Consider the following 11,180-nt stretch of genomic DNA (forward strand, 5'->3'; position numbering starts at 1 on the left):
TATCGAGTTGACGACATTAGATGGTGGCATCAGATGCATCCCCCTGCCTCCATTTGGAACACCACTAAATTCTGTTTTCTCAGTAACTCAGCCCCTATGACCTGGTTCGGTCTCAAAATTTAATATGTTATAGCCGGGCCTAGTAGCTTCAAATTAAAATAAAAAAGCTTAAGCTCCCCGACCCACCTGACTCGAGTTATAAGGGATCATATATTCAATTTAAAAGGGTCATATTTCCGTTTTTAATTGTCAAAATTTTAAAAACTTTGGTGAATTACAAAATAGAAAAATCGATTTTCAAAAATTCGGTTTCAAATATCTCGGAACTTTCATTTTCAATTTTGATGAAATTTTAGTATGTTGTTGTAAAGGAGGTTTAGATCTTTCCATCAGTGTGTCACACTTTGACCTTGCTCTACTCTAGCCCAAGCTATAAATTTATATATCCTATCCTGACCAAACCATATGGTGTTTTGTTTATGAAGCGACTTCAATGAAATTTTAGTATTTTATATCTTAGATCGAAACATTTCGGATTATAGGTTGCATCCATCTCCACACCACTCCATGTATACCAACCCTTACCAACGAAATTGATCCGATTTTATCTCTACAGTTTATTAACCTATTTCAATGAATATTTTTAATAAGCACAGATAAACTTATAGCAATTGAGATCCTCGGAGAGTTTGCATCTCGGAGTGCGTAAAAATTGGATTTTGAAGTGTGAATCGAATTTCTAGATTAAGGATTCGCATCGACCCAATTTTATCCATTTCGATCGCTCAGTATAGTTTACTCAACGTGGCTTTTTCCTTCAAAATTCAACTCACAAACGAATTTTTACACATTCCGAGTTGCAGTTGAAAGTAAGCACTCCGATGTTGCCTGGAAAGAATCTCAGCTACCGTAAGCTTGTCTGGAGTTTTTAAAAATTATCTTTAGAAAAGCTAAATGATAACATTCCCATTTGAAACCTTCTAAATCCGTACTTTTAATGAATGTTCTGCGCTTACAAACTGTGACAGAGCTTTTCCACAATTTTTCCCTGGAGTTTGGTTATCAATGCTAAGCGGGCGATGGACGCTAACTCACTCACTTGCTCACATTATAATATCGATAATATCATTTAACGTTTTACGTGTTTGAACATTTATCTATTCAAATATCTTAAAAATCATTATAATCAAAACCGTCTTAATATTCTTCTGAAAAATGAAGAAAAATAATATTTTACATCGGTAGAGTGTCCCGCAAAAGGATTCTGCCTTCAATGGAGTGTTTTATATTGTTTGTGTGTGATGTATATTCTTCTCCTTCAGTATGCTTGGAGACGGGGAGGCTAAAACCACTCCACATGAACCATTATTAAAAGCGATCTCCGACCAGCACACGCTCCATACCCGGAGATGGGTTTTGCAGTGGAGCACCAGGTGTGTATGATTTATGGTGAGTGGACAACGAGCGATAGACAAGTACATGACTCTCTCTGGTGCCCTTCGCCACCACTTGCTTTGTGTGATGTCTTCAAATTGATTTTGATAAATGATTCCCGCTTCGCGATTTCCCACCCAAACTCCACCACCCTCAAATATTCCCATTCTATTCCATTGGTCCACCATCCGCTGGACTTTGGAATACTTTTCACTGAGTAATTTTGCAAAAATTTCACAATTCACCCTCATTTCATCCCCTTAAAGTCCACTGAATAGAATTTCTGCATGTTTAAGCATCAGTTCAAAGAGAAATATATTTGAATCTATAGAAGTTTGTAAGTACAATAAAACAACAGTGTATTTTGGGTGGAAGACCTCTTTGTCCAAAAAACTTTTGAATAAATAAATTCCCTGAGAAGCTTCACCATTGTGGGATAAAGCTTTAAAGCTGTATGTACTCCACAATCTAGTGAGAAAATCTTTAAAGGCGGATTGTTACACAGAAAATAAACTTTTATTTGTCTCTGTTATTCTAATGCTTAAGAAGTTTCCATGAATGTCCATTCACGTCATTTAATGCATACATCATGAACTTAACAGTTCACTGATTTCTCCTAAATTTTAAGTACTTATAACATTTTATATTACTGCTTGTAAACATTTAAGAACTTTAGGAGAGAGCTAAGGGATGTCATTTTAATATTAATACACACACAAAATGGTTTTAGTTTATTTGCAAATTACTTACACAATATTTATTTGTTTTTTAAACATGTTTTTCAAATTGGCAATGAGAATAAGCCCAGACAATAAGCGAGATAACTCCTTAATCTCAGTAAAATGACAGTTTGAATTCCTCATAATAATTGTACTTAATAATGGGCGTACTTAATTTAAGAACTTTTATTTTTATTACAGCAATTCAGATGTGTGCAAGAATCGTTGAAACCGAATAAACGTCAAAATAAATTTGTTCTGGTAGCGATTTGAATACTGACGTACATGTTTCATTTGACGTTTATTCGGTTTCCAACGGTTCTTGCATGCGTCTGCAGCAATTCAACATTTCATCCTTCGCTTGTATATTGCTTAAAAACATTAAAAAAATAAGAAAATATAAATAAGATTCAAAAAATGTGTTCTTCAATTTAAAAAAAACATCATCAAAATAATTACTGGTAAGTAATTTTAATCATAGAACAATAACAATTATCTCGCACAAGATATCATTTCTCTTTTTTAACCAAGACACTTTTCACTATTCTAAACTATCTAAGGGCAGAATCACATTGACAGTAAAATGCCCACTGTATTTCGTTAATTTACGCGTTTTCATTGCAATTCTTACGCAAATTCTCGATTACCGTATTACCTTATCTCATACTCGGTAACTAGGTGATAATATAAGAAAATAGAAGGAATAAAACGAAAGTTCGATAAACGCTGAGCAAAAAAACTGTGCGATTAATTTCTCTTACAGTTTTTTTTGCTCACCGTTTATCGAATTTTCGTTTTATTTCTTAAATTTTCTTATATTATTTTCACCTAGTGCCACCGAGTATAAGTTAAGGTAATACGGTAATGGAAAATTTGCGTAAGAATTGCAATGAAAATGCGTAAATTAACGAAATACGGTGAGGCTACGGCTAGCATTTTATTGTCAATATGATTCTGCCCTAAATTGCGAACTTTGAAAAGCAAAATGATATCAAGAAGATTAAAAAATAAATATTTAAAAAAAAATAGAACCTGATTCTTTTTAAAATGAAAATAAATTGATTACTGCAGTATTTTGGCAAATTTAAATCTAAATTTTTCGTCAAAGTAATAGAAAAATTTGTCATATTTTTTTTAATTGTCACATGTTTGTACTTATTAGTTGTCAGACAATAAATTTAAATGATTACATTTTATTATTAAGTATTTCAAGCGTGTTTAGAAAAAAATTATCTTTTTCACTTATACGACGCATCTGACTTCTCTTCAAATGTCAAATAAATCTTATCCTAATTTATACGACCTTCTTTAATAATTTTAAGCAAAAAATTAAGTATAATGAAGTAATACTTTTAATATTTATGTATTCTATCCTTTGTAAAATTTCTTGACTCATAATTTTATGAAAATATAAATATCAAAGGTCTAATCAAATTGCAAATCAAACTCAGTCAGGTGTTCAGCGACGTCGAAAACTTTATTCTTTTTTTTATTTTTTGGGAAATGTTTAAAAGAAAGCAAGTGAACTAAATAAAATCAGCAAATTTTAACTTTCCCGAAGTAGCTTAGTTTTGAAAATAAGTTTTTAGGTTAACGGAACCTTAAAAAAAAAGATATCCTGTAATTCCGGCGCGACTCTTATTGAATTTTTAAATATCTATCTTTTTTGTGTGATGTTAGTTTAAATAAAAAAGTGAGCAGTAAAAATTAAATCTAGTCACTAAATTAAATAAATTCTGCCAGTAATGGTTCCGGCGTAACTTTTAGATAAGGAGGAAATTTCATAAAATCAAAATTCATATCCTTTTCTGTTTTAAAAGTTTCGCATATGTACATCTTACTCATCTTACTCTTCCGTACTGTTCTTCTTCTACTTCTTTTCAAGATCACACCAAATTAAATTTAGTTCAGTCCAATTTTGAGACAGAAATAGTGGAACAGACTTATTCAAATCTTTCGAGAAAAAAAGGGCGCAATTTTTGATTTCATGAAATTATACCGAGCTTAAAGGTGTGCCAGAGACATAAAAATCTAAATTGAGTACTAAACCAATTTTTTTGCTGACTAAATTATTTTCACTACTCATTATTAATAGAGTGCCAATTTTTGGTGATTTAAAACTTTTGAATAAAGAAAATTTTGTTTCAGTTGTTCTGTATAAGAATTGAGGGAATTGTTCATAAAACCTTTTAAAAAATTTGAGCGGAGACACTAACCCTTGCACTAATCAGATTACTAAAAATTACAGTCGGCCTAGTACAAGTCACTACTGCAATTTATTATTCTCATTCCAATGTACAGAAATTGGTCATTTAGGGTAAATGTCCTAATTCAAAACCATTTGCAGACGCTTTAACTTTGTCAGAACATTCAACACATTAAGTTTATATTTTTTCTAAAGAGAATTACATAAATTTGCTCATTCGCTCTTCTAGAATGTTACTGTTTAGTGAAAATTCTTTAGATATCATTAGAAAACTTTTTAAATACAAAAAATAGGCGAGTGTAAAATGTTTCTATTGGAAACATATTACTCTAAATGGAGACAAGGGAAAGCTTCTAATTGGAGACAAAGAGTGCAGGATTTGTTCTTATTCCTGGTGTTTTCTCCTTTCCCATCTAAAACAATTAGAAAATCTCTCCAAAAAAATCATATTTCCGGGATTTCCTATTGATGCATTTGCAGACACTTCAGAAAAACCCTTTTTGTTCAGGAAATAGGTAATTATTTCATTTGAAAACTTCATATACTGTTAACAATAAAAATTAGCACTTAATTTAACTAAAATTAGCCAGAAATATGACATATATGTTAAACAAAACGAATAAATAACAGTAACTTTATTGTGTTTTTCATTGGAAAACATGGTCGATCTATGAAAAATTCAATGGTGAAAATTATTTTTTTAATTTTTCTGAGAAATTAACAAATTAAAATTTGTCAATATGAATAGATTTTCGCTTTATTTAGAGCAAAATTAACTAAATAATGAAACTGAGGTATAGAAAATATATAAATATAGCAATTTAGTACTGTATTTATCATGAAAACAGTGACGTTTCCATTTGGAGTAGCGAAAAATTTCCATTTGAAGCAGGTTTTGAATTAGCTTAATTTACCCTACTTGTTCATCATCTACAACACTATATCTAAGATTTTTTTTTGTACCAAGACGCCTAGCTTTCATGATATGGTGTCTTGGTTCACCATAAAAATTTCAATAGTCTTGTTTTTTTTTAATATTATATATCTCTAAATTTTGCATTTTCACCCGGCTCACACATAACGTTGTTTTACTAAAGGATATTCTAGAAGTTTCAGTCATTATTAATGTTCTTTATTAACAACATTGTTCAAAATTGTAAAGTCCTTAATAAGGTCTTATTAAGTACAGAATGTGTTACCTGAGAAATTCGTGAAATATTTCGGCAAGAACAGCACATTACTCTACCCTGATGAAATATATTGTGTAATACCTCCAAGCATTCAGTGCCAAGAGAACACGACATGAGCTAGTATTAAATATCCGGTGGTGACAATAACACTGCCCAACATTAGTGGAAATCCAAATCTGAAAGCAGCGAATGACATTCAGAGGAATAAATCATACATTTTCCGCGAGATGATTGGTACCTGAAAAAGGCGCGAAATGTGATGATGTGACCTCTCTGCTGGGCAAGAGCTGCGCACACCACATTGGCCGATGCTCCGACAAGAGTACCATTTCCTCCGAGGCAAGGCCCAAAAGCCAGAGCCCATACTAATGGTTGCAATGGTAGGCCTAGCTTACTGTTTTGTGCCAGGCCAACAACAATCCGCACCATCATTGTGGTCACAGGGATGCTGTCTACAAACGCCGACACAATAGCAGACACCCATAGAATGATGATGATGGCCATGGCAAGTTGATAGCGGAGTGGAACAGCTAGGATGAGGTACTCAGTCTGCTCACCAATCCACTTTATTAGTCCCAGACGACTGAGGCATTCCATGAGGACAAACATGGCGGCAAAGAAAAGCAAAGTTGCCCACTCCACTTTGGCCAGGATCTCTTCCATATCGGACTTGTTGTGCAGTATAAGAAGTAATAACATACCGAGAAATGCTACCCATGCTACAGAAATACTATGGATACTCGGAATGGATTGCACAAAGAAGAGAATGATGATGAATGCGAGACAAATGGTGGATTTTATAAGCAGTGGCTTATTCCTAATTGAATAGAGTGACTCCAGTTCATGGAGTGTCCTCATGTATTCATCTCTATTGACGATACCCTTTGTCGACAGCTTTTTCATCTGAAGCCGGAGTTGGGGTTTTTCCGTGTCTGAAGCTGTGTGCATTTCTTGCTGGACTCTTTCAATGTCCTCAGGCATCACAGTTCGCAATGCATTGACATCTCGAAAAAGCAATCGCAATTGCAGCAATGTCTGCACCACAACAAAAACCACCCCTGTGGCCATGTGGGACGTGAACGTGAGAAATGTTACCCCATTGGTGGCAATAAATTGATTTGAAGTGATTATCACATTTGGTGGATCTCCGACAGGTGTTACCGTGCCACCGACATTGGCATGGATAACAATAGCCATAAGAACGGGCACAGGATCAAGTTTAATGACTTCACACAGTCGGATAGTGACCGGTGTCATAAGGAGGATTGTGGTGACATTATCCAGGAAGGCTGAAATGGCGAGGGTGACAAGACAAAGTCCATGGATAAGTGGCCAAATCCGACCCTGTGTCATCCGGAAGGTGCATACCGCGATATAATCAAAAATGCCCGTTTCACTCATAACGGCCACAAATATCATCATGCTAAAGAGCAACAGGATAGTTTCGTAATCAATCCAGCTGACTACCTCCTGTGCTGTGGGACGATCACCCAGCATGGCTAGCACCCCAATAGCTAGTGTTGACATTAGAATAGCAGCAAAAGTACGATGAACAACATCCCAGATAATCAGGGCATAGAGAACAATGAGAATGATTGTAGCATAAATTACTCCATGCACTTCATCAAATGCCTCTAAATCAACACCCATACGTATTAAGACATTACTTGACATATTTGTCCACAAGCGAATTGATGCACCACCTTGAGCTACGAACCTCTTCTTCACTGTAAATTGTGGTGATTTCTCGAGATCTTCCAACATAGCTAATGCCCACACATCCTCACTCCCATTTGCCCCAGCAGAGACAAATAGATAATTTCCACTCCCACTGACTATATCATGGGACGAACGAAAGGGTCCATTGAGCAGCAGGATGAATGAATCTGACAATATGTGTAACGGTAACTCCCTGCCACCCATTGGCACAGACACTCCGACAAATTGCACTTTTTTCTCCCCATTCACCAGCAGCATCCACACAAAGTACACCCAACAGATGCTGAGAAATGCTATCTTCACATGAACACCCACGAGATACCAACGATTCGTGCCTGGTGACTTCATCTCCTGATCACCTTCGTGACTTTTACCAGGCTTGATGGCCTCCTCAGTCAGGATGTCCATTTCGGTGTTCTCCACCACACCGGATGATCTTCGAGCATTCATCGTCTGCCTCCCCACACAGTCTCCCAATCTAATTCAAGGTTCAACACAAAAAGATAAAGGCATAGGGTGGCGGCATTACTTATGGCCAGTCTATACATGTGGCCACCTCGCAGATTATCTTCAAACTTTTCCCACAAATTAATTTCGAAGAACCACATAATTACGAATATTTGATGTGCTATCATTAAATGCAACTTTTAAACTGATTTACTTTTATATTTTTGTAGAATTTTAATAATTTTGTGGATATTATTTTACTGATGCACCCGACGATCAAATATACGTCAAATCGTTATGAAATTTACTAATGATCTCACAATTTTCATTGTCTAAATTTTATATATTCAATGAAAAATATTTAGTACTATATTTTATTAAAACTTATTGTCATAGTAACTATATTTTCTTTTATCACTTGATTTTGATGGTTTTTTAAACAAAAAATATAAAATAATGACAAGGCCATAAGTTATGAGCAATTTGATAAGATTATTTACTTGTGGCCACAGAATTTGACGTGTGGCGACCTCACAGATATTTGATTTAGCGAGTTGTTAATCGTGTTATTTTTGATTCAGTGAATCTGAGTTTTATAGCATAAACTTAATCAAATTTAAGGTAAGTGTAGAAGTTGTAAATTAAAATTGTTTATAAATGAGTAGTGTGTATGATATTTAGATTTTCTCCGTGAACTTACATTTTGTTGTAAATAACATAACTTTTTTCTCTTTTTCTCTCTTAGGACAATGAAAAAAACAAAAGAAAAACCAAAGAAAAGCTTCATTATTGAACTCAAGGGATGCAAAGGGGCATTAAGAAGCATTGAGAACAGAATGACCACGACCAAAGTATTCCAGTCATTCCAGCTGTACCACATCTCCTCGCAAACTCTGCGTTAAGGTTTTCAGAAAGTCTCCGGAGCAAACATTAGATCATGGAGGCTTTCCAGTGCTCTTAGAGAACAAGCAGAGGAGGACATTATAAGTTGGGTTCTTCATGCAGCCAAATTTAGCTTTTACATCACGAAAGTCGGATTAGATTACTAGCCACTTGTGGGCAGAATCAATATTAGTAGTGTCCAATTACTATGAGAAAAATATTTGAAAAACTATGAAAAACTTGTCAAAAAATAATAAAAACCTATGAAAGTGCGTAAAATGTTTTTCTTTTTTTTTGTATCAAAATTATTTTATTACAAAGTTTGTTTTTTATCATTTGAAATTGTGGCCATAAGTTATTCCACAAGTGACCATAAGTTTGTGAAAGATGCCACAAGTTATGAATTTTACATGGTTGGGAAAATCACATCCGGGGTTTGAGGAATTTTCCTAATAAAATCATTTGAATATATCGAAAGAAACTATATGAAAGAAATTAGTTACTCTTAAAATTTTGCTTTAATTGGTCAAAAAGATCAACAGGTATTAGGAGATGTGTCCTTAATGTGGCCATAAGTAATGCCTGCACCCTACTTTACAACTACACTAGGATGCAAAAGTGTCCTAGTACACCACACATGATAATAATTATTATTATTTTTAATCGTATCGAGATATTTGTACAATGTAATCATGTTATATTGATGTTTGAAGTCCATTTGTAAGACCGCCCAAGAACGCCTTCCCCGTGATGTGGATGCTTTTTCTATGCTCCCGGAGTTTTTTGGGCAGAGGCGGGGCATTTTTATTACGTTATATCACAGTGAAAATGTCCTTTTCTAAACATTCAGATCTTTGCACCGGGCGGGACTAGAACTCACAACTGTTAGAGTCGAGTCAGTGATCTCATCCGCCCAAGAACCAACGGTCTTGTCTATTGCGCCACTGAGACCCCATAATGGTAATAATATAGTGGTACAACGTTCATTCCATAGAGGAATTAAACTTTCTTTTAAGCGAGAGTCTCGGGACATTCGTTATTATTTTTTTTTTCTTATACAGGAATGGGACTGTCTGCCCCATGCTCTGTGAAATCAAGTATAGGCAGGTGTATATCAAAAAAAATTCTGGTGATATAGGAGATTCAAACTCGGTACATTTGATTAAAGAGCGAGTACTCTATCACTTGACCCAATGAGTAACCTATTACCACCATACAGACATCACTAAAACATAAAACATACCTCTTAAATATACAAGTTGCTGAAAAAACGTTTAAGGACTCAGGCCCAGAAACAGCGTACTTTACGTTTGAAGTATTTCGTTTGAAGATTTAAAACTCCATATTTTTCCTAAAAAATTATACAAGAAAGTATTATCTACTTGCAATTAAATATTTAAACGCATATTTTTTTGTACTGTTATATATATAATCTAATTAGATAAAGTTTGAAAACACTCAAAGTTCTGGCTAAATAGAAAACACAATGAAACTAAATATTTTATAGAATTATATATTCAAATTACGATTAGTTAATGCTTTTGTAATAAAATTTTATACAAATTTTTTAAAGTCTAATGGTATAATGTGGTGGGCTTTTAAAATCGTTTGTATGTGAAAAATGAATGAGAAAAATCGGAAAAATAGTCTAGCGTTTCGCTACGAATGAGACCCTACATTCGAATTTAAGACACTTTAAACAATATTTTATACGGGTCCCGGTCAAAATCCAGAAAACCAAAATCCCAAACGCCAAAATCCCGGAAACCAAAATCCCAAAAACCAAAATCCCGAATTCTTAAAAGTGTCATAGCTACAGTGGTAGAAATGAGTATAATTCCACCCCTTAATCCTTAAAGAAACTCAACAAAAAAAGAAATGTCAATAAAAATTCATACGTAGACCATAACGTCCTTTCATGCCAACATAAAAAATCGACATTTTGATTTTTTATTCTGAGTATTTGTTGAAATATAATAAAATTTTTTTTTAGGCTGAAAATAAGTATAATTCCACTCAATAAATTGAGCGCTAGGGTATTTATCTTTAACCAAATTTGGATTAATATTTTTTAATAATTTCATTTTCAACTATAATTAATAAATTAAGTTCCATTTTCAAAAATTTTGCATTAATTTTTGCCCAAATTTCGTAGGAAAAACGTTTAACGAACAAAAATAAAGGAAAAATAAAGTCTTGGTGGCGATGGATCTTAGGCTTTCGAGTAGTAGTTTTCGGAAAACAAGGAACGGGAAGGGGGATATAATGTAATGTTAATAATGCAGAGACCGACTTATGGGAGAAGGGCGTCACTCGAAGGTCACATGTCTCTATATCTAACCGTTTGATATGTAACTGTGGTTATATCACACAGTTTGAAACATAGTCATAGTCAGACTGGCCACAAAGAAATTTAGGAAAAGAATCACTTAAGAGGCATCCCCATTAAAAACTGGCTATCCTAGAAAGTTCTTCTTCCACAATAAAATTTGAATCTATTGCTTTCAAAAATATTATCAGAAAATGCAAACCCCAAAGGGCCCAAAAGAGTACACTTCCCTGAAATCATAAACCTTATCACTG

General features: G+C 34.2%; 1 protein-coding gene across 1 annotated transcript; it reads right to left on the reverse strand.

Moving 5' to 3' along the window:
* Positions 1-5,430: 5,430 nt before the first annotated feature.
* On the reverse strand, positions 5,431-10,526 carry LOC129799992 (P protein-like). Its single transcript, XM_055844332.1, has 3 exons — positions 9,841-10,526; positions 5,788-7,746; positions 5,431-5,725 (listed from the first exon to the last, which is right to left on the reverse strand). Exons 2-3 carry the CDS (start codon positions 7,716-7,718, stop codon positions 5,641-5,643), a joined length of 2,016 nt encoding a protein of 671 aa, XP_055700307.1. The 5' UTR covers positions 7,719-7,746; positions 9,841-10,526; the 3' UTR covers positions 5,431-5,640.
* Positions 10,527-11,180: the final 654 nt, after the last annotated feature.

This window comes from Phlebotomus papatasi, chromosome 1 (genome assembly GCF_024763615.1).
Source record: "Phlebotomus papatasi isolate M1 chromosome 1, Ppap_2.1, whole genome shotgun sequence".
NCBI classification, from domain to species: Eukaryota; Metazoa; Arthropoda; class Insecta; order Diptera; family Psychodidae; genus Phlebotomus; species Phlebotomus papatasi.

Excerpts from the sequence above, each read along its gene's own strand:
- LOC129799992 (XM_055844332.1), bottom strand. The coding sequence starts at position 7,718 with ATGAATGCTCGAAGATCATCCGGTGTGGTGGAGAACACCGAAATGGAC. Across the intron at positions 5,726-5,787 it reads ACATTTCGCGCCTTTTTCAG|ATTTGGATTTCCACTAATGT; the intron begins GTACCAATCATC and ends CGCTGCTTTCAG.